This window comes from Meleagris gallopavo, chromosome 29 (genome assembly GCF_905368555.1).
Source record: "Meleagris gallopavo chromosome 29, MGAL_WU_HG_1.1, whole genome shotgun sequence".
NCBI classification, from domain to species: Eukaryota; Metazoa; Chordata; class Aves; order Galliformes; family Phasianidae; genus Meleagris; species Meleagris gallopavo.
The window spans coordinates 1,533,659-1,557,349 of NC_139432.1; the positions used below are offsets into that span (position 1 = coordinate 1,533,659).

Consider the following 23,691-nt stretch of genomic DNA (forward strand, 5'->3'; position numbering starts at 1 on the left):
CTTGTTGCAGGGCTTTTGTTCTCACACCTAGAGAAACAGCAACCCAAATGACATACACCTTCCATGGTAAGGTCTTATGGGCCAGCACTATGCAGAAAAATCAATGGGGAGGTGATAAAAGCATTAATTATTGCAAATTTCTCATTTTTAAATAAATTAACTGTGCAGAGTGGGGTCTCTGGGCTGCCCTGAACCCCTCATCCTGAATCACCCACAGCAGCACGTCTCTGTGTTGGTGAGCACCCAATAAAGCCAAACCAAACCAACCAACCAAAACAGAAACAGACAAAAACCCCACTCCAATAGTAATAAAAGGGACATGGGTTCCTATACTCCAGCCCCATTTCATAGCCTGAAATCAAATTTCTGTGATAATGAGAAGCCCTGTGGAGCTGCAGGAGTTCCACAGCTCCTGATGGATGCTCCCAAAGGAGGGAGCAAGCCCATCTTCACAGCAAGTTTCATTGCTTGCTGTACTCAGGCAGCACCCAGCAATTCTGTCTTGGATCCTCTGATGCTAACTAACACACAATTAGTGATATTACTTAATGTCACTGCAGCCTGACGATGAGAGCATGGGATTTAATGAGTAAGACTGAATCCAACTGGCTCCACACATTGGCCCTTCCACAGCACCTGTACAAACTGGGAACTTTAAATCTTCAGCTCCACATCAGCATAATTAACCCAACCTGCTCCCCTTCCAAAAGGACAGCAGCAGCAAGCAGATTTGCAGTAGTATGAAAGAAGAGAAATATATGTATACATAGAGCAGAATAGCAGTCTGAAATGGGACTGGGAGTACAGAGAGCAAAACCCCATGTCCCGGGAATAAACAAGAAATGATTCAACTCACACAGAAGCACTCAGGGATAGGGACAAGGAGCCTCCAAAACAACCCCGTCATTCAAAGCTTCCTTCTGCTGTCTCTCCCCACTTCAACAGGCAGGTTTTATTCTGAGGGTTCTTTAACCAGGATGAGGTCAGCAGCCCTTAATCCCAGCCCGTGGGGGTGTGTTGAACATTCATGTTAGTGCAAATAAATAGACTGAAGTCCATATGCAGAGGAAAAGGTAACCAAGACAAATTTTGGAGACAAAAGAAGTCACTGAAATAAATCTACACCCAAACTGAAGTGATACAGAGCAAAGGGATTGGCTGCTCAATCCTGATGCTCAGTTACAGAGAGAAGCTCCTTCCTGCAAGGCAGAGCAAACACTGCCTTTCATCACCGCACTGCCCAGTTCTGACAGTTCCACATTACAGCTCAGAAGGTGTTTCTGAAGGACACCAACTGCTCCACATCTGCTTCCCTTGGAGATGTGTATCAGAGCCAGCAAAGGCATTGCCATCGCTGTATCTTAAGGCTGGGCTTCCAGGTCCAGCTCATGGAAATAGAGGAACTGAACACCCTGACCCCAAAGCACGAGATCCCAGCTCACCTTACACATCCTGACGCCCTTTAATGCTGTGTATGGGTGACAAAAACCAACTTGTACAGGTAGAACAAAAACCAAGCGCTCACACACAGCCTCAGCGTGCCCAACTAAATTATTTTTACCATAAGTAAGCTCAATTTGCCCAACTCAACTGCTCTTCCCACCTGTTCCGTAGCAGTGAGTTTCCACAAATCCCCACTCCGCAACCCACTCCACAGGTGCACATACTGGGAAAAAAAGAAGTAACATCACAGCCATGCCGTGCTTTCGCTGCTCTTATCCTCATGCAATCCTTCCCTTTTGGTGCTGGAGAAGCGCAGTATCCACGGTGTTCCAGCATCACACCAAGGGAGGATTGAAAGGAGAGGTGATAACCTCGTGTGTGAGATGTACAGAGCTGGAAGGAAAGAGAAGCAGCTCTCATGCACAGCTTGCTTTCTTCTGCTTCGGATCTAAGGGAAGATTTGTTTGTTCCAAAGTACCTTGGTTTGGGGTTTTTTACCCAGTGAAAGTCACACCCAGAGCTCCCACATCACCCCTTGCTGCTTGACTTTGCAACAGCATCTGCTAACAGCAGCCCTGGGTGCTCCGTCCTGGAGGATTTTCTCTTCTCCCTCCACATTCCAGCAGCTGCCAGGTTGTTGGGGCAGCTCCAAAGAGACCACTTTGATTTTCTGTGCTGTGTATCAGGTGGGAATTCAGCTCGTCTCCTGCGTGCAGAGCAGCAGCGGCTCAGAACTCCCCTCTCCCTGCAGATAGCAGCCCCACTACCAGCACCAGCCACAGCTCATCTCCCTCCCTCCTGTGTATCTACAGAGATGGGAAGAGGAGAATAACCCAACACAAAATTCCAGCACATTATTCCAGCACAATAAACATCCAGCTGCCACCAACGGAGTTCATTTACGAGTCCACTCCGAGCTCTCTTTTAGAACTACTCCAACCCACCAACTCCTCTCACTGCACTCTATACTGCAAAGAGTCCAACAGGGGTTATTTAAGCAGGGATACACCGGTGACAGCTTGCAAAGCAGAGCCTTAATTTTAGGGGCTTGACTCCACAGCAGAGCCCCATGCAGACTCCTGCCACAGCAGCTCATCATTTGCAAAGCAAAGCACGCCGTGCAACAGCACGCAGCTGCAGGGTGCAGCTCTGCTGACCCAGGAGGGATTCATTCAGCATCCAGCAGGCAAAGGAGCTGAGCTGAGCCTCAGCCTGTGGCTGCAGACAGAGTTCACCTGAGGAAACTTTGCTTCCCAGCTGTGGATAGAAAGAGTTGAGATGCCACAGAGCTGGAAGCAACAGGAAAAAATGTCATGAAGTACCTCAGATGGCAGCAATGTTGGTTTGTTGTTTTTTTTTTCTTTTTTTTTTTTCTTTTTTTTTTCAATTAAAAATAGCAGCAGTGAGCGTGAGTCTCCGCTTCCCACTGCTGATGGCCTGAGGTAGCCTTTAAAACAGAAAGCATCAGCTCTGCTCCGGAGGAGAGTGAGAAGCATTGAGAGAAACAGTTGTCATTCGCTGGGGAGAGAACTGAGTGCTCTGCAATGGGGACTTCGTGGCCACCGCTGCCATTCGGTGTTTGAAACGCTGCACTTCAGCAATGCCAGCACTGAGAACCGCTGTCCCACCCATCCCACTCACAGCCCGTGTCTCACGCTCTGCAGTGCCAACAAACGGTGCCTGTTTGTGACCTCCACGCACCCCCCCTCCAAAACGGCACAGCCGCGACGTGCCAAGTATGGGAAAAAGACGCACACACCGTGGGGAAAACACGCAGATGGGGGGGAAAACACGCAGAACTGGGAAAAAAAACACACGCAAAGTGTAGGGAAAAGACGCACATCGTGGGAAAAACACGCAAAGAGTGGAAGAAACGCGGAAACCGTGGGATAAAGACGCGCACGTCGATGAAGCTCTCCCCGAGGAGCGCCCCGGCCGGGCAGGGATGGGGTCTGGGGGGATGGGGGGTCCCTGGGCGCACTCACCGCGGAGAAGTTGTGGGGCCCGCAGAGCTCGCCGCGGTACTTGCAGGAGAGCAGCATGTCCTCCAGCTGGTGGCCCAGGCGGTCCATGAAGTCGGCGCTGATGCCCTCGTAGTGGCGGGGCGGCAGGAAGAGGCGGAAATCGGCCAGCTTGGCGAACCACCGCAACCTCGCCTCGTCGCCGCGCAGCAACTCGGTGAGCAGCGGCCGGGCGGTGCGGTTGGGCAGCAGCAACCCCAACCAATGCCCCGCGTAGTACAAATCCCCCTTGGAGAGGCGGGGGAAACGCAGCGGGTTGTTGTTACACAGGGTAACGGCGGGGAAAGCCAACTGCCGGCTCCACTCGGTGCGCACCTGCGTGTGCGACGGGAAGGAAAGCCAGTGCAGCAGGCGGTTGGAGGACCAGGAGAGCAGCAGACCCAGCGCCGTGCAGAAGGCGAGCACCCACAGCGCCCGCCGCGGCAGCGCCGCCCGCCGCGAGCACATGTGCCGCAGCCCGTGCAGCCGCGTGCGCAGCGCCGGCACCCGGCGGCCCCGCGCCATGGGCGCTCCCCGCCGCTCCCCTCCGCCGCCGCCGCCGCCGCCGCCGCCGCGGGCTCAGTGCGAGCAGCCCCGCGCCATGCTCGGCCCCCGCGCCGCGGCCCGCAGCGGCCCCGAGCGGCGGGGGGAGCCGCAGCGGTCGGCCCGCCGCACCGGCCCCGAGCTCGCGGTGCTCGGGGAGAGCTGCATGCCGGGCCCCGCCGCCGCTGCTGGTGATGCCGGTGGTGATGCCGCCGCCGCCGCCGCCGCCGCCTCCTCCCTGCCGCGACCGCACCCCCGCGGGGGGCAACGGGGCGGCTCGGCGAGGCTGCCGCTCGGCCGGGGGAGCCGCTCACACGCGGTGGCGCCGAGCCGGCATGGCCCGCTGCTGGGTGCGCTCCTGCTGCCGCTCCGCCCGCGGGACCTCCGAGCTCCGCGATCGGCTCCTCGTTCCGGCACCTCCGAGCTCCGCGCTCCGTGTCCGGCCGGCGGTTCCGAGCCTCGAGGCGAGCGCTGTCACCACCACTCCCTACGGTCCCGATCCCGGTCCCAGCCCCTTTCCGTGCAGACGTTCAGCGCCGACCCCGCGCCGTTCTCGTGCCCGTTCTCCCAGGGAAAAGCCGTCCGCGCCCCGCTGGGCGGATGATGAAGAAGAGGAGAGGGAGGGAGAGAAAAGCGACGCTTCCCCGCGGTTCGCGTCCCGGCTCCGGGGCTGCGGTGGCGGCAGCCGCGCCGCTCGGCGCCAGCCGCGCTGGGGAGGCGGAGGGAGGGAGGGAGGGACGGAGCTCCGCTCGGCCCCGCCGCCCGCCGGAGCCCCCTCCTCCTCCCCGGCTTTATTCCCGGCCGAGAGGGGGGAACGCGGCTCCGCCGGCCGCTCTCGGGTCCCGCCGGGCTCTGGGCGTGGAGGTGGGATTGCGGGGTGCTTCCCTTCCTCCTCCTCCTTCAGCCGGAGTTTGTTTTTCTGGTTTCCAGCTGCCCCGGGGGAAGACACTATCGCACCGACACCGGCACAGCCTCTGGAAGCGCAGACGAAGCTCGCAGCTTTGTAGCAAAGTGCTGCCTGTTCCACCAGTACACGGAAAAACGCAACTCCAAAAAGCATCCCCTCCCCATCACCTCCTCGAGCCCCGGTACTCGTTTACAGGAGCTGTGTGGGGGACACCGGGCTCCTTTTGCACCACATCTTCCCGGACACACACAGAAAAACCCTTTCCCCGATGCCCTGAGGAGAAAGAAATACTTGTGATACATATTGACACCTCAATGGATTTGCTTAACTCGGATCTTTGAATAGCACTCAGTGTTACCTTCATTTTGATTTAGAATAGTACTAGGAAGCATTCCTATCATTGCGTCCAATTAAGCTCTAAGTGGCGATAACTGCTTCGAATCCCATCTGATATTTCTGCTCTCCATTCATTTGCCATTTGCGTTTTGATCTGCTGTGCATTTTTACCCGATAGATGGTGCCGTTAGAGCCTGGCTGCCTCCAGCCCCTTTCACAGAGTTTCTTCCCTTCGTGGCGAGAGCTGCAAACACACAAACCACCCCATCCCCCAAAGAAAATCCCACTCCCAGCTCTAAGACCATGGGGGAAAACCATTTTTAGGGGGGACCCCATGCTGGAGTTGCTGCAGCAGGGATTTGCACAAGCAGGCACACGCAAGCATGTAACCACAGGCTGAGTTTTCCAGCCTGGGTGATTTGCAGTGCCTCAGTTCACAGTGTGCTCCTGTCCGCGCTCTGCAGTTTTACCTTTTTTTTTTTTTTTTTTTTTTTTTTTAACCACTTCCCATAAATCTGAAATCCCTTTCAAGCCTGGGAAGGTGGCTGTGACCTTTCTTAAACGAAATGAAACAAGGCCAGCAGTTAGTATGTTTGTAATAACTTGCTATCGAGTGGCTCCCATTAAGCATTTCGCCTGCATCTCAGCTCTCTCCTGTTGGAATCAGTGGGAGTTCTTCCCCTTGGCTCACTCACAGGATAATAAAGATCCAAATAGCTTTGCTATGAGGCAGTCTGAGATTGTTATTCCCATGATATATTGACACAAACCCGAGGAGAAAAAAAAAAAAAAAGCATTGGGCTACGAACATCTTCAAACGACCCCTCCTGCCCCAGCATTGCTGCTATCCTGCAGCGGTTCTCTTCATGAAAACTTTCTCAAGACAAAACCTGACCATGAAATGCAAAGCCTCCATCAGCTGCCATGGCACAGCACCCCCCCTCCTCAGTGCCCATCTACTGGAAATCATTTCCAGTTATTTTCCCATTCACCCCTGTGTAAGCCCTGGTTCTTGACTCCTCCAGAGCAGCTTCAAAAGCCCACTGAGCTCCATGCATGGAAGGACAGAATCATAGCATCACTAAGGTTAGAAAAGACGTCTACTTCTGTTGAAAACCACAATTTGGGTGGAAACTAAATGACATTGGAGGAATTCAAACATCAATTTCAGGTGAATCCCACCATTCTCCCTCGGGACATAACTGGCATGTCCTCAAAAGATACACAAAAGACGAATAGTCTGACATTTTTTGGAACTGAAAGCATTTCCTTCTTTTGAAACTACATTTTCATTTCAAACATCAACTCGAGTTAAGACAAAAAGATTAAATAAAAGCTTTAAAAGCCCTGAAAAGTAAATCGTAATGCTTTCTTCCACCTGAACTTTCTGAGTATTGTGATTTAATTTATCTCATAAGGGAGCAAAAGGAGGGAAAGCTCCAGCCCAAATGCTTCCTCTGGCAAGCTGGACAACCAACTAAAGCATGCCCAGAGTCCTGCAGCCCCTAAGGAGAATGAGGCTGGGCACAGCTGGGAACAGCTGGATGGAAGAGGCCATGCACGTCTGGGCATAGCTGGATGGGAGAAGCTGTGCACAGCTGGGCACTGCTGCATGTAAAAGGCTGAGCACAGCTGGATGAAAGAGGCTGAGCACAATTTGGCACCACTGGATGGAAAAGGCCAAGCATAGTTGTGTACATCTGGCACAGCTGGATGGAAGGGGCCAAGCACAGCTGGCCTGCTGGATGTAAAAGGCTGGGCACATCTTGGCACAGCTGGATGGAACAAACTGCATACAGCTGGGCACCACTGAATGCAAGAGGTCAAGCACAGCTGGGCACCATGGGGCAGATTTGGTGGACCAGCTTGGTATGTCAAAATAAAATCATGCTCTTCTGTTCCTTAAGCACCCATCTCTCCAGAATAATGTGCTGCTTTGCCTAACTGCTGCTGCTACAAAAAAATTTCCTGCTGAAGCCACCATGTTATGAGAAAGTCATAAAACACTTGGAAATAGGGGTTTCCATGGAAGCTGTCATCTCAGAGTTAATTCTATTACTGCTGCCTCAAATCCTGTAGCATACAACAAACCCACTCCAGTGCTATCTGAGACCAGCACAGCTCTGGGTCCCAAAAATGCTGCTCTTATTCCAAACTGGTTTCATTTTCTTTGGTATGATGTTTTGTTTTGTTGCCTTGCAAGCAAATCATTGAGCTGCCAGCTATGAGACTCTCTGTATTAATTGAGGATGCTCAGAGCAGAACTAGGTGCAGCCCTGTGTCTGCTATAGGGGTCTGGGGGGGGCTTTGCAGTGTTATGGGGCTGTGCATGGTTTCATCAGGGGGAGGCAAGATATTTGTTCCATAATAAAACATTGAAGGCACATAAATAGCATGTCTGTAAACTCTTTCTTCATCTGCTGCGTGCATTATGGCACAAGTAGAGTAGTAAAACTGCTTGAATTTACAACTGCTTTCAGATTCAGAAATATGGGAATACTCTGATATCTCATTTTCTACGCCTTGTGTGTGTACATAATAATAATCCAAAACCCTAAAAACCAAAACGCATCAGACTCAAAACCCATGAGAAATGAAATAAATGCCCAAGAGAGCAATGATGCTGCTGTTCTTTCAGGAATTATGCTGGGACTGATAGAAGAGTAGATACAAGTAGGATTTTCTAGGTGACAGCCAGCTGCTAAGGATTAATTAGAAAGACTTTAGGAGGTGGCACAGCCTTGCTAGCATGGGGACATGGCTGGGTCTGTCCTGCAGAGGTGTCATATTGGCCTTACAGCAGCTGGTGCATTGGAAAGGCATACTGAGCTCCTTCTGCCCACATTTTTGGAGGGGATGCTGAGCCACACAGCTGGCAATGGGCTTCAAATCCATTTGGAAATGCGTTTTCAAAAGTTCTGCACAATGCCATGTGTTGCAGGGCTGACCAGTATTCTCCAAGGGCGTAGTTAAATGGGCACTTCCAACACAACTGTTATTCATGAACTTTCGTAGAAGGAGTAAAACAGTAAGAATGGACACCATACATATGTGTGTACACATGCAGATTTCTTCTGCAGGTGGAAAGAAGGAATGATTTTAATCTGTTTAAACTCCTCAGCTGGCACTCTCCCAGTTATCTCACATTTTTTTCCCCCCGTTTTCCACTTCACTACCAAAGAAAAGAGGAGAGGGAGCGAAACAAATGAAAATACCTCTGGCTTTCTTTAGATCTAATTATAACATGGATCCTGCTGAGCAAATCCCATATCCAAGATCTCACAGCCTCTGAACATCAACTAACTCTTTTTCTTTTTGGTGGCACTAAGAAAAATGCCATCAGCGTTGGGCACCCATCCTGTTGCAGTGCCCTCTGTGCATTTTGGTGGCCCTGTGGCCACCTCCCTGTTGGCCAGGGACAAGCAGGAGCCTCCCCTCCACCTCTGGGTTGCAAAGTTTCAGCCCAGCCACGGTGAAACATTGAGGGAAGGACATGGGCACCCAATGCTTTGAGTATCTGGGATGTTTCCCCAGTCCCTGCTGGAAGCACTCAGGGTCCACCCGTTGCAAGATGAAACACAGAGAGGAGAGAGCAGAAAGCAGCGCCTTCACAAAGAAGCCCTGCAGGGCTGCAGGGAGATGCATGAGATGCATTCAGGAGGACGAAAAAGAAAATAGAATATTATCTCTTTTCCAGAGAGAGGAAGCTTGTGTCCCTGAACTTTGAGCCTTGAGGATGCTTTTTCCCACAGCGGTTCTGCAGCTGTATATTTATGTTGACTTTTCTTTTTCTCCTTTTTTTTTTTTTTTTAATTTTCTTGGTCTACAAAGGGCTGAAGTTTCCTTGGAGCTGTTTTGCTGGGCGAGCTCCTGCTATAGAGCTGCTGTCTTTGTTCCTGATGGGCTGTGCAGCACAGGAACGACGCTGTTGTTGCTTTGCTTGGGTGTTTAATCACACTCCACAGCTTTTCAGTGCTCCGTGTGCACTGCCACAGGAGATGTTCTGGCTTAATTAAAGAAGAATCAGGGGGGACAAAAATAAAAGAACAGAAAAAAAAAACCCCAAACACGAAGCTTGCCTTGCTACTGAAATCTGTGTAATTCGGGGCTTTGGAGTGGGGCTGTGAGCAGTGTGAGTGGATCTGTGTGAATTTCAGCCTTCAGATGTGGCAGAGGGATGTGATAGAGCTGTACATGGGAGGGACGTCTCAGCTCCAACATATTGGGGTGGCAGCCCTGGGCACGAGCCTGGAGTGCCAAAAGTGGTTATGGAATCCATCCTGAGCTTCATCTGCCATCAGCTCCCACCCCAAGCACCTGGAGGACGGCAGCCTGGGGCTCCCAGTAGAAATGTGGGGCTGAATGGGGGCACTGCAGTGCCTGATCCAGGGCAGGGATGGGCTCACCAAAAGATCATGGTGAATATTTCATGTCACACCCTCTGTCTGGATAGAAAACCTGCTGCTGTCTTCGCTCCACCCTCCCTACCTCCACTGAAACCGTTTTGCTCAGGTTAAATGCACAGGATATAGCAAACACAGAGAGAGCTGCTCTTTGTTTAGATGCTGAAGGGGACTGAAAATTATATATCTCTCAGGGAGTTTTGCTTCTAAATCAATTCAAGGGAGCAATTTCTTAAGTTAATATTTATTCTTTGTCTTGTTGATGTGTTTGAAGACGTTTCTGGGAGCTGGGTTGGAAGCAGCTCTTCTTCCCCTTAAACCTGTTGCTGCTGTTCCAAAGACAAGCCAGAGCCTAAGAGATGTCAAACCTTATGAGGTCAGTGAGGGAAGGGGGAAAAGTCATTCCTCAGTCAATGCAACAAGAGCAGAGAGGAGCCCAGCCCTAAGCGGACAGTCACCTCTTGCAAAGAAGCAGCACAGCCATTTCTACTGCTTGGCATCTGCTTTATTTGCTGCAATTTTCTACTGGAAAACTGAACAGATTGAGATTGGACTGGTCACACAGCCAGGATCTGAGCCCCAGGAGTCCCCAAATCTCCTTGCTTGTTTTGGGGACCAGAAGGTAGTGCTCGTGGCCGGTGCCTGTGTGCTGAGAATGCACGCAAACCCTCCCTGTGCACTTCTAGCTGAGAGCAGGGGTCACATTGGAAGAAATCAATACATGCAATTATTACAAAAATTGTTGCTCTACCTGAGGGATGCATCTGAAAGCTGCAGAGGGCAAAGCTCCAGCAGCTCAGCTGTGACCTGGCTGCTCCTGAAGCACTGGGGACAACCCATTCCCAGGGTGCAGCAGCTGGCATGGCAGAAAAGCTGCCCGGTGTTGGCGAGTATCAAGGGGCATTTCCCCAAGAAAATGACCACTTTCTGTAGGATGAAAAGCTTCCCCTTGCTTCACCTGAACACAAAAACTGAATTCCCATTTGGAAACGTTTTGATGGTCCTGAAGCTGCTTCAACTCCTTGCAAACTCAGCACAATGATTCCCCAGAGGAGGAAACCACCGCTGCCTTCAAACCCTCCTGACTGCAAACTGCAGTTCCTGTGTAGCTTTTGTACATCTGAGCTCTCAGCTCTTTGCTGCGCTTTGGCCACAATGGTCCCAACACTGTCCTCCATCCTTTCCCTGGGGGACAGGTGAGCGCTACCTGCGCAGCTCCAGGCAGAAGGGATCTGTGTGACATCTCTCTGGCAGCTAATGGGTGACAGCAGTTGTGTGGGCAGACTAATGGAGAAAAGGTTTGACAAAATAGAAGTGCCATCTCTGAGGTTATTTTATTTTATTTTATTTTATTTTATTTTATTTTATTTTATTTTATTTTATTTCCCCAGTGATGCTTTTTTGCAGTTATACAATTTTGAGATGACTTTGATTTAAGGCAAAAAAAAGAAGAAGAAAAAAAAAAAAAGGCGTTACCGGCGAACTTTGAAGACTGTGCCCACTCTGAAGTTTGGGTTCCCACCCTTGAACTGAATTTAGGAGTGGGGGGGAATGGGAGATGGGAGCTCCCAACAGCCCTGCTGTGCTCACAGGGCTCTGAGCAGTGAGATGCTCTCCAGAACTCAGTGCCTTTTTGAGCTATTCATACCTTCTTTTCTTCTTCAATACAGTCCCACGGGATGCTAAACCAAAGGGAGCTCTATGACAGGAGAAGCCCCAAAGACACAAAATCATAGCAGAAAGTTCCTCCTGGGGCTGACTCTGCCTTGACATGAAAAGACGTCAGAATTCACTTCACATGAAGAAACATCGTCAGTGCTTTTTTTGGGTCGGTTTTCTTACCCCTCCAAGATGAGCACTTTTGCTCCAGGAATGCACAAAGGTGAAGATTCCTGGTTTTGGTTTTCCTATATTTTTTTCCCTGTATGGCAATCCCCATTAATATTGCACACATTTGTGTTCCTGATACTTGTCCTAAAGCCATCAGATGCGGTTGGGTGAGCAAAACTTGTGCACGTGGTTTGGTGGGGCATGGTTTGGATTTGAAAGGAACTTACCAAACACTTCCAGAAGGAAACACAGAGCTGCTGTGTGTTCTCCTTTGGAGCAGTCAGCAAGAAATTCCTCCTGCACTGCATGAGCTGCTTTAATTTCAGCATTCATCTCGTAAACAAGACTCTCCTAGGAAGCAATTTCTCTTCTGCCAATGGACCTGGCTTTCAAATCCCAGCTCCCATCTTCCTTCTTCCCTTTGCAAGGCTCGATATTTTGGTGCAAGGAAAAGTGATGGCAGCAAAGCAGGAAGCAGCAGCTGGAATCTGCCAGCTTGCAAATCATGCTCCAAATCTTCCAGAGGAAAAGCAGGAGGGCTGAATGTCCTCACCATTCCTACGTACTAATGCAGCATCCTCCCAGGTTCCATGTTCAGCCTCTGAGGATGGAGATGTGAAGCTCCAAAAGGGATGGGAAGGGATTGAGATGAGACATTTTCATGTGGCTGCTAAGACTCCTCGAGTGTCTTCCTTTTAGAGGTTTTTTTTTCATGGCTATGGGTATTTTTTTTCTCACGTTCATTGACATTGCATTATACAGTGAGTCCCCAGGGCACCGTTCCCAGAATAATAGCACAAAGCAAATAATCACTATTTCCATTTCATTTTTTTCTCCTGCTCTTCCGGATGAAGCAGTGCAGTCCTTCTCTTTGATAATGGCAAAAGCCTGATGCTGACCTTAAGAAAAGGGGAAAGGATTGAAAATACTGAACTTAGAGCCAACTGAGAGGAAGAATGGGCATCCTGTGCTTGGGGAGCTCAGCCTGGGGTGGAGGCAGTGTAACACTATGATACTGGGGAAAAATGATTATTAATACTGAATGCCACCCCTGCCTTCAATAGACTGATGGAGATGAGCAGAGTATTTGGGGAAGCAGTGTTCTGCCCTCCACCTGTTCTTATCCTCTTCCCTAGGCATATGTTGTGACCACAGACAGGATATTGGAGAGGATGAAGCCATCCCACTCCCTGTTGTTGTCCTTACAGAACAACATTACGCTGCTACCAACCTCCTGACTTTTCCAAGCAGGGCATCCCTGGGCCAACCAGCTCCAAAAGCAAACCTGGCTTGGTGATAATGCAGGAAACACAATGCACACTGCATTACTTTGCACTGCACACGTTTCCCTGAGGGCTGCTCGGGTTGTAGTACAGCACATATGGACATGCATGATGGCCCCTTCCAGCCCAGCTCAATCTGTGATGCTCTGATCCCATGATCCATATGCCATGATGCTATGACTTCAGGATTCCATGACTCTAGGATTCTGAGATGCCATCATCCTGTGATTTCAGTCACCTCCTATGAATGAACACAGCTGTGTCCATGCTCACAATTCATGTTGCACAGTTTGGCAAAGGTTTCATAGGCACGACTGCAAATGGAGAGCTCATGAATAACCCAGCATCAATCACACTGTGCAAGCATTACAAAGACCTGTGTCCTTTAAAGTTGATATTATGTAAAGGTACATAGCAATGAATTTTTGGGAAATGCCAAGGAGCAGCTGCTTGCTTAGAACTCAGCCAGCATCCAGAGCAATCCTAAAGCTTTCTACTGTACTGGATTTGCTGCAAGCAGAGCAGGTCATGGTACAGCAGTGCCCACAGGTGACCCCTCAGGGGTCTGCACCCACTCTGCTGGGGAAATGCAGCTGAGCACTTGGCTCAGAGCTGCTATGGTGAGTAACAGCTTGGTGCATCCTGGAAGGGACAGAACCAAATACCGGAATAACTTGGGGTTTCCTTATCCACGCAGACACACCCCATACCTGCCCAGATCCATCACTGGATCAGCTCTATGTACACACACCGTGCTTGCTTTTGTAATTGTAATCCCTTGTTATCTCGCAAACACTGGTCACCTTAAGGGTGATACCCTGAGCAAATTCCCTTGTTTGTTAAGAAAACAGTGTGGGCCTGATTCAGGCTGAAATGCACCTACTGCTAAACCAGATTAACCCACTGCTTTCAAGGGTGTTCTACAGATACTAAACCGCTGGGGAGAGTGATAAGAAGAAAGGTTGGGCAGTGACAATGCATTTTTAATCATTTTCCAGGATGAACCCAAAAGTAGAACCTTGCCAAAAGGAGATGAGGTTCTCTGGGAATTAACAACTTGCTGCTTACCACGCTGTGCTGGAGGGCTGGGGCAACCTGCGACACGTGAGGCTGTGAGGCCTGCAGAGCAGCACAGAAATGCAAGTGCTGAAATCATCCAAAGGAGTTTTTGGTCTCATTTCCAATTGCACAATGCTGGGATGACTGCCAGATTGCTGCTTGAGAGCAGCAGTAGGGATCTCACCCTAACTCTACTAAAAGCCAGACATCAAATCACAGCTCAGCTCAATCCTAAGCACCCCAAGACCTCAAGGCAATTTGGTGGCTTGGCCATTCTGTAGCCAAGAGCTACGTCCTCACATTGAGCAGCAACAAGAAGTCTGGCACTGCTGAGGGAAAAGGAGAGCAGGCAGGGCTGGGCAGGAAAGCACTGTCTTATGCTGGAATTATTCTTAGAAATGTTTGGTCTCAGGATCAATGTGTCTGCATGCACCCATGCAACGGCAGCAGCACTGCTTTGGGCTCTTGTGAGCTGGATGTACTGAGTGCTTCCAGGAGATGTTAGAGGCAGGAGCTGGGAACGAGATGGATGGAAATCAAAGATTTCCTCTGCTTCCAACTCTTTGTCTTTTTCTTGTTTGCCTGATGTCTTCAGTGTTTGAAGAAGGTGTGACACGTGGTCATAAATAATCATTATCTCCCCAAGTACTTCCTACTTGAAACATCTTAAATAAATAGATGGAAGTCTCCTAAAATGTGAACTTTTATGTAACTACCGTGTTAGCAGGCATGCTGCTTTCAATGAGAAACCCCTGCTGAGAACTGTGACTGGCATGGGCTAGATTGGTATCTCCTGATCCACAATGGGTAGAGAAGGCAGTGCTGCTACCACGAAACTAGACAGCAAGATCAAACACTGCAACATTCTGTCTGGCTTGAAAGCAAGCTGCTTCCCACCGTGCACTGATTTTGCTGCTGATAAAATTGACTGCGATGATCACAGTTGCATCAATTTACATGGGTTTGTGCTGTCAAAGAAAGAAGGGCTGGTTTGGGCAGGGAATGGGGATGGGGTACGAGGTATTGAGCTGGGACAGTGATGAGATGTGGGTTTGTGGGCATGGCTCAAGCTGGACCTCCTTGCAGCTTTGCTGGTTCTGATAAAGGGGGAATTGTAGCTCAGAGAGCAGTGTCCTAGCCCTGGTTCTGCAGGGAGTGCCCAGAGCAGAGCATGGATCACTGATGGCTTTGAATAATGACACAGAGCACTCTGTTCCACTGCTCCCAGTGTCCCAATTACATTGTGGTGAGAAGCTCAGGGATGCTGAGGCCAAATTGTTCACACCATGCACAGAGCACTGCCTCCACAGCACGGCCAAGCAGGAGCTCAGTGTGACGTCAGAGCAGACCCAATTATCCAAGAAAAGTGCGTGCAATTAGCAGGGCACTGCTGGGTCGTTCTGGTTGAGCTGTTTAACAACTGCAGAAAAGCCCTCTGACAAGGCAGCAAGGTTAAACCTGGCGCAGAAGAAAAGAAGAAGAAAAAAAGGATGCTTTTATGCATAGGAATAGCTCCAACAAACCAAAATATACCAATGAAGAAAAGTGGCTGGTGGTGATGCAGTGATGGTGGAGAACTGGCAGAGAGCAGGCAATGCACACTGGGCTCTCAGATGCTACCCATGTCCCCAGACATGAGGGCTATCAGCTCTTTGCTATCAGCTTATCCAGGAATTGGCAAAGGGCAGCAGTCAGGGAGATGCTCGGCACGCGTGCCCAAAGCTGTCATGCATCTTAGCAGCTGGAGGGGTAAAATCCTGCTGGGAGTTGTAGAGCAGTGCTTCGTAACACTTGGTGAAGAGCAGCTGGGGAATTGTAGCAAGGAGAAAAGCAGTTGCAATAACGTGAAGCAAAGTGCTGCCCTGCTGTAGTGTGCTCTACAGGGCAAAACTCTCTTTGCTTGGGAAACAAGCCAGTGTCACTGAAAGAAGTGAGGGGCTGACTCAGACAGAGAACTGTCTCTGGGTACTCCATGCTTTATCAACACGACTGAGGCTTTCAGATGGCATCAGGGAAGCAGCACTTTCCTTTAGCATCCGAATCTAATGGGTTCCCAGAGCAAAGCGCTGGGAATGGCCCCAAGAAACTCCACATCTGCACAATAAAAACATCGTGCCGTATAGAAATACGGTGACAAAGCAATCCCTGCAGGAACGGAGCTCAGCAAATCAGACACTTGGTAAGGGCTCGTTCAATTTAGTGCACCGTGGCTGAATTGAATATTTCTTGGGCTTATTAAAATAAGGATTTACTCCCCGTTCTATTATTCATAGGGCTGGGCAATAAGTACCAGCCAGTCAAAGCTTAATTAGAAAGGAATTATTTACAGAGATAAGGAACTGTTACTAAACCTAAGCAAACAGTGTGTCCATGTTGTCTCAGTGCTGGGAAGCAGGATGGCACGAGCTACGGGCAGCATCCTTGTGTGCAGGAGCACATGAGGCATGGGAGCAGCAAACATGCAAACTGTCAGTGTGATTCATTGAGTAATTACAGAATAATACTGGGCAAACTATTAGGAGATAATAACAATAAGTCAGGATTGACTCGTCTTGTTCAGAACTCCTTGCTACCTCTAAGTTATTTGTTACTGTTGTGAGCTGCTGCAGAAATGCTCGTGCGTGGTGTAGAGTGTCAGGACTTAGGAACAAGATGGCAAAAATTCAATTAATTAATATATTAATAAAGGAGTGCATGGAGTCTTTCATTGCTTGGCAAATCAGGCCACAACAAGATCCACCACTTGGCTGAGTCTACCAAGCAAAAAAATAGTAGGCAGTTTAAGGAGATGGTCTGGACATGTTGGGTACCACGTGGATACAGTGGGTACCCCTCAGACATGTTGCATCCCACATGGCCATGTGGGGAAGAACTCATTGGACACACTGAGTACACCATCAACATTTTGGGTACCCTACAGATGTGTTGGGTACCACTTGGATACACCACGGACCTGCTGGGTACCACAGTGATGTGTTGGGTACCCCATGGACACACTGGGTACACCATGGAAATGCTGGGTACCACATGGACATGTTGGGTACCCCATGGACATGTTGGGTACCCCATGGACACATTGAGTACGCCATCAACATTTTGAGTACTACAGGGATGTGTCAAGTACCCTATGGGCACACTTGGTACCCCATGCATCCCGTGGACATGTTGGGTACCTTATGGATGTGTTGAGCACCACATGGTCACATTGGGTACACCATGGACCTGTTAGATACCACGCGGACATGTGGGTTACCCCATGGACATACTGAGTACCTCATGGACATGCTGGGTATCACATGGACACCTTGGGTACCCCATGGAAACACTGGGTACCCCATCAATATGTTGGGTACTACAGCGACACATCAGGTAGAACCCCTAAGTTTGGAGTTCCGCTGACAGGAACCTTGGGCTGCACAAGACTCATCAGCAATGTGGCATCACTGTGTTGGAGAGCCCAGTGACAATGCTGAATCCATCAGTCACATTTCTTTATCAGGGCAGGAGAACAAATGCAGGCATAACTGTGCTTTGCCATTGATCAGAAGGAAGCACAGCAGGAACAGCTGCCCATCAAGCTGCCCAGCTTGAAACTCTGTTATTCCGGCTGCAGCTCTCCTCCACAAAGCTGTAATCAGCTCCTTAGGCACTACATCATGCTTTCACTTGTTATCGTTTTCTGTCCTGCACTCTATAGACAGACTGCACTCTCATTATTTATGCACACACGAGGCAGATTTTCTTCTTCTTGGTGGGACCTGTCGTGCTCCTGATTGATGCCAAACCCTCATCCTGTGCTAAAGGGCAGCCTATGGTGGCCAAAGCACAAGAAAGATGTAGAGCTGTGGGAGCAGGGCCAAAGGAGGCCCCAAGGGATTGCAGCACCTCCACTATGGAGAACTGCTGAGAACTTGGGATGCTCAGCCTGGGGAGCAGAAGGCTCTGGGGAGATCTCATTGCAACATTCTAGTACTCATAGGAAGACTGTAAAAAAGATGGAGAGTGACTTTTTGCTCTGGTGGGGGGCAATCAGCTAACAGCAGTGGTGGAGCTGAGGGCTTATTGCCCCTTCCAACCCAAACATGCTGTGTTTTTATAGTCAGAGAAGCAGCCTCTGGTGCAAGGAGCTGGAAAGAAGGTTGCAGCATGTCCTTAGCAGATACACTGCAACTTCTGGTTGTACAAACCTGTGGGGTTTGAGATCCAGATTCCAAGACTTTGCTCTGCATTTAGCAGCAGTTCTGCTGCGGAGAAAAACTAGGCATGGTCTGATCATTTTTTTCACTCCATAATGAAATTTCCAGGAATATGACTCCAGGCAAGTTTGCAGCTTGTATTCACAGTTGAATTCTTTGGTGGCAGTGAGCAATGATTTTTGTTCTCTGGGTTTCAATACTCATAACATTTCCATTTTTATGGCATTTGATTACGTATTAGACATTTAAGATGCATTTATAATATTAACCTCTCAAAAGAGGCCACTCCTGAAACAGCTCTGTTTGCCTGGTTAAAATGCAACTCTCGCTGCTGTCTGTACTTCAAGTGGTCTGAGTCGATGAATCAAAGATTGGAAACGCTAAACCAAAATACATATAAATAACAAAAAAAAACACCGGGGGGAGGAGGGGGGATTGATACCTCCTTTCCTAACAAATGACCTGTGCTGAAATGTCAGCCACTTTAGCCATTTGTCAAAGTGATCAGCAGCACCAAAAGAGGTAATTTGCAAATCTGAATGTGGGATGATGCTTTGTCATCTGGGGCTGCTGCTCTCTCATTGCAGTGGGGCCGTGTTGCTGAAAGGGCTCCTTGGATCTGGGGGGGGTTTGCAAGGGAGGGTGAGCACCAAGCTGGTTTGGTTTCTTTTCCAACTGGAAGGTGTTGAAAGATGCAAATGGGTTTGCTGAAGTTCCTAACTCAAGTTCAACCCAGTGCAAAGCCTGGAGCAGCACCAGAGGTTTCTTTCAATCCATGAACCATTTTGTGGAATCATAGAATGGTGCAGGTTGGAAGGGACCTCAAAGATCATCTAGTTCCAATCTCCTGTCTTGGACAGGGTTGCCAGCCACTACATCTGGCACAAGGTTGGGCTGCTCAGGGCTCCATCCAAGCCGGCCTTTCCTCCGACCTTTGCTCACACTGAGCCCTTCCTGCCCTTCTTGTTTGGACCTTGAGTCATTGCTCCATCTTTGTAAGTTGTTATTTTATTTGTGCTGCAGAAGTAGCTCAGGATCAGAACATAGACCTCTCCTGACAGTATAGGGGCATAAGCAGGAGTCAGGAAGCTGAGACAAACACAAGGGAGAGTGAGCATCCATCACACAACACAACACAACGCAACGCAACGCAACGTAATGCAAAGCAAAAGTTCTCCAAAATCAGAAGGTGGCCATCTCAGGTGGCTCCAAACTGCTCTCTGCCTCCAACTCTCATCTCCCACAGTCCTACAGGGGTAAGGATGTCACCTCATTGCACAGTGTGTCCCCATGTTTGTGAAATGCTAGACATGAGGCTGGTGAGCACTGTAAGAAAAATTTGGAGGATTGCAGTCCTTTTCCTCAGCTTAGGAGCTCCCTCAGGAGCTCCTAAGGGCTGAGGAGCAGCACTGAGCCTAATAGCAGAGCCAAAGCAATAAATATAATAAATATGCTCCCCTTGGATGAGCTGTGTCCATCCTTGAGCGGCACAGACAGAAGAACTCCTGAAAGCAGTGTGAAATCATGAAATTAAAGACAGCGTCGTCACTCACACGAGCCGTGAAGAGTGGAAATGATGAATGAAGAGTGCTGAGCCAAAGCATATCTTCTGTTCCCCAGACCCAGAACACTGTCACTTTGCAGCTTTAATAAAATCCCCCCCCACCCTCCCCCTTCTTTTTTTTCACAGCTTTGTACTACGGATGCATACCACGCTGTGGTTTCTATTTAACAGTACAAGCAGCAACCACGATCAGATGCAAAACCATGTGACAGCAGCAGAGCTGCCAGAGGAAACTCATGCCCTGCTGGTTGCACTGGTACACATGGGCTGGAGGCACTGCAGTTAGCTCAGTACACATGCATTATTTTGCTAGGCAGCGTGGGATCTCAGTGTATGTACACTATAATTACTTTTAGTCGCTCCCTTCTCTTTTCTTGCAATTTGCTTTTTAATTATCGTTAAAGAATCTTAACTCAGTTGTTCCCATTAATCATAAATTAATTATAAGGTAGTCCGTATTAATTTAACACCAGGGTGTTTTTTTTTTTCTTTTAATTACATGTTTTTGGGCTTGTTGCTAATGTGCTAGAAACACATGGATTGGAAGAGTAACTCTGTCCCAAAAAGTGATGGTGCAGAAAAGACAACTGCAACCCAAGGGGCTCTCTGCTTCTGTTTCAGGGATTCATTTGACACAAGAAACAGGGATTGGTAACAAGATGGACAAAATATTGCATTTTTCAGGGCTCCTACAAAGCCCTGAAAGGCAGCTGTCACCAATGGTGAGGTGGGGGTCGGTCTCTTCTCCCACAAAACAGCAATAGGATGAGAGGTGATGGCCATAAATTGTGCCAGGGGAGGTTCACATTGGATATAAGAAAACATTTGTTTTCCAAAAGAGTGATGATGCTTGGCACAGGCTGCCCAAGGAGGTGGGGGAGTCACTGCCTATGTGAGTGTTCTGTAGGGATCTGGCACTGGGAGATGTGGTTGGTTGGCATGGTGGGGTTGGTTGGCACGGTGGGGTTGGTTGGGGTTGGACTTGGGGATCTGAAAGGTCTTTTACAACTTTAATGATTCTATGATGCCTCCTCTGTTCCACGTCCAGGTGATGCAGCCCCTTTGGAATCAAGCACTGCTCCATGTTTTCTGAAAACATCGATGACATCAGTAGAGACCTGTCTAAAAGTCTACTCTAGAGCACCTGAGATTGCCTTTGCAATACAGCGCTGCCACATAAATGTGGACAAATTCTGCTGTCCCTCATGTGATGGCTGTTTTTTAGGCACCTTCACTGTGCCCTAAGCATGTGCTGAGTGCTCCCCGAATGCCAAAAACCAGCCAGGGCTGAGCCAAGAATCTCCAGTGAGCATCAGGTAGAAAATAACAGCTACTTGCTGTCAGCTGAAGAGAGAAGCTAATAAACAGCAAAGCAGCACTGATCTATATTACATATAAAACCATGGGATGCCCAAGGCTTAAATAATATCGACTTATTTGTAGGCTAAGCAGGAAATAAGAAAGGATTGAGGGGAGGATTAGGTATTGGCAGTGAGATTCAATTAAATACTTTCTAAGGTCATGATTAATTTCTTTTTATCTCCTTATATATATATATATTTTAAACAACTTAATTCTGTTTCACTGACCTGTGAATGTATTTCCTGGTTGTGCATGTCCATCCCTGACCCAACCCAGGCTCCCCCCGACCAAATGAGGAGCAGAAGGACTGCACCATGGTAGCTTGTGCAGTTTGTTATGAGGTCTGAACGCTTCGCTTTTCAAATCTCCTCCAGCAAAATGTTTTATTATGAAGATCCTCTAGTAACAAATACAACAGGCAACCGTGTTTCCTTCTCAGTTCTTCTGGGTGATGCAAATATCTCAGACTAAACAACATGCACATCATCTGCAATATTTTTATCCTGTTCTCTAGAGCCCTTGGCATGCCCTGTACCGTTGGGGCCATAGGGGATTTGCTGTAGTCAGTGATTTCTCAGCGTCCTCCACTGAAGTGCCCTCTTGCTGGGCAGTTTTCAATGGGACACAGAAGGGTTTGATACGAGCCTGGCTTACAGAAATATCTGTATTTGCCCCTTGGGGATTTGTTCTTGCTGCGTGCTAACGTCCTTCTGTAAATGGGGGATCTTTGCCTTTCTCCATAGCAGGGCCACCAACTCTTGCTGCAATGCAAAGCATTCACATGGGCTGCAAGCCCCAGTGTGTTAACAAAACCCAGAGCAGCCCCTAAAATCCCCCCCAACTGCCAAAGCACAGAACACAGAGCAGTACAACCACAGGCTGAAGGCTGCTGGTGCCATCCACTGCTGGCTCTGGAAGCTCCCAGTGAGCCTCATGTCTCAGAGCCTTCGCTTGCTGCAGTCCTTGTTAAAGCGTGCTGCCACAGCACCGTGAGTGTAGATGCTTAGAAAGATATAAAGGGCAAATAATGTAAGTCAGCTGCTTGCTAAAGTATACTGATGGGGGAAGGAGAGAGGCAGGGGAGGAGCAAGTCAAGGGGAGGTGATTCCAGTGCACTTTTGAGGAACTCTGTCTCCATTCACACCTCTCTCTTCATCACATTCTCAAGCAGCACTTCCTTCCAGCCCATCTCTCTTAGGGTCTGCATCCTGCACCAACGAAGATCCAACTCCTTTTGCATCCAACTCTGCTGTGGCGTTAAGCAGCACATTTTTCAGAGACATGAGGTTGAACTCCCCAACCCCAGACCCAGCATTTCATCCCCCATTTTAGTCCTTGCTCTTCAATCCCACTCTCACCTGTGTACATCTCTCAGCCTTCAAAACCCTCTGCCCATGGCTGTGCCCATCCTCACGTGGTGCTGCTCAGGAGGTGTCTCTGGATACTATTCTAAAGCACGTAATAATAAGTCTGCATCAAGCTGTGCTAATTGGGGAGCATGGCTGACAGCAGATTAGATGCCCTCATTTCAATATAGCCCAAGATGAGGGCCTTCCACAGCTCATGTCTATAATGGAAATCCACCAGGCCAGGAATCTGGGCTAAAAATAACCACTGTAATTAAAAACAGAAAGGGAGGCACAAGTGGAGGTATCACAGGCAGATGTATCTCCTTGTAAATACAGTATTTAACCATCTAATAAGCATGCAGAGTGTTGCCAAGAAAAGAAGAAGGTCGGTCCTCCTTCCATCAGTCATGCAGAGAAAGAGAATGCATTTGATTTGTTTGATAGATGTCAGATCATTAATAGGACTTTCTTTTACTTGTACTATTCATAAGAGAGAGGCTGGCTTGGGGGGGCTGGCAGTGAATCTGCAGCCCCCTACATCTTTGCCTAGCGACTAGGAAGAAGTGCAGGCTGCACATCCAACAGGTAAATCCTCCTCATTGCCAGCCCAGAGCCCTGCAAACACACCGCCAACTCATGCACAGTGATGGGAGCGCAGCACGAATGAATCTGAAAATGATGAGGAGTGAGTTGGGAGAGATCCAAGCAGAGAGATTTCTAGTAAATATTACCCTGAACCTCAGCACCTGGCTGCATTCTCCTGTCCTGCCCTTGGTGTACTAGTCCAGGGCACAGTGCCTGCATTGGACGTGTTGGATCATCCCCAGCTGGAGCTGCTTGCTCACGTGTGTTGCAGAATTGGGGTGCAGCAGCTGGAGGGAGGGCACAGGGCTGCTTTGCTTTCCAGCATACCCCCATTTCTCTGCTGATGCTCTGAGCTTGGGTTCCTCAGCTCTGCTATAACTCATTAACAATGAGCTCATGGTGGATTTGGGTCTCAGTGATCTCTGAAGCCAGCAGAGTTGTACCGCACAGAGCAGTGCTGATCACAGCCCACTGTGCCCATGGTTACACATCTTCATCAAAGTGACACTTCTTGCTGCTCGTGGGGGGAATGGCCATTATCTCCCTGTCTGCTGCTAATGAACTTCACTGCAGTGAGCGAAGCTTTCGGTGGGCATGACTGGCGCTGCTTGTTCCAATTAAAATCGCACAACTAACATCTTGTGCAAACCCGTTCTGCTGGCTGTTGTGGGATGGCCCTTGGGCTGTCACTTGTCCCCACTCCTGGCACTTGGTACCAGAGATATTTTGGCTGAAGATAGACACAGCTTCCAAAAAAGCATAGGAAGGGATTGCTGGGAGCTGCTGCTGAGATGGGACAGCATCACAGATGGGATCTGAAGTGGACTCTGG

The 23,691-nt window shown here is 49.1% G+C and overlaps 1 protein-coding gene and 1 long non-coding RNA gene across 5 annotated transcripts in view; one reads left to right on the forward strand and one right to left on the reverse strand.

Moving 5' to 3' along the window:
- Nucleotides 1-23,691, reverse strand: part of ASIC2 (acid sensing ion channel subunit 2) — a 419,414-nt gene that overhangs the window by 73,735 nt on the left and 321,988 nt on the right. Inside the window, exon 1 of one of the 4 annotated variants that reach the window (XM_085210766.1) lies at nt 3,429-4,852. The exons of the other annotated variants lie outside the window; for them this stretch is intronic. Within the exon in view, the coding sequence (XP_085066892.1) occupies nt 3,429-3,968 (540 nt within the window). The 5' untranslated portion in view covers nt 3,969-4,852. Of the gene's footprint in view, nt 1-3,428; nt 4,853-23,691 lie in introns of those variants that run through there. 4 annotated transcript variants of the gene reach the window in all.
- Nucleotides 2,581-5,724, forward strand: LOC146542573 (uncharacterized). Its single transcript, XR_014879986.1, has 2 exons — nt 2,581-3,621; nt 4,917-5,724. It is a non-coding gene; the product is annotated as an uncharacterized LOC146542573 (long non-coding RNA).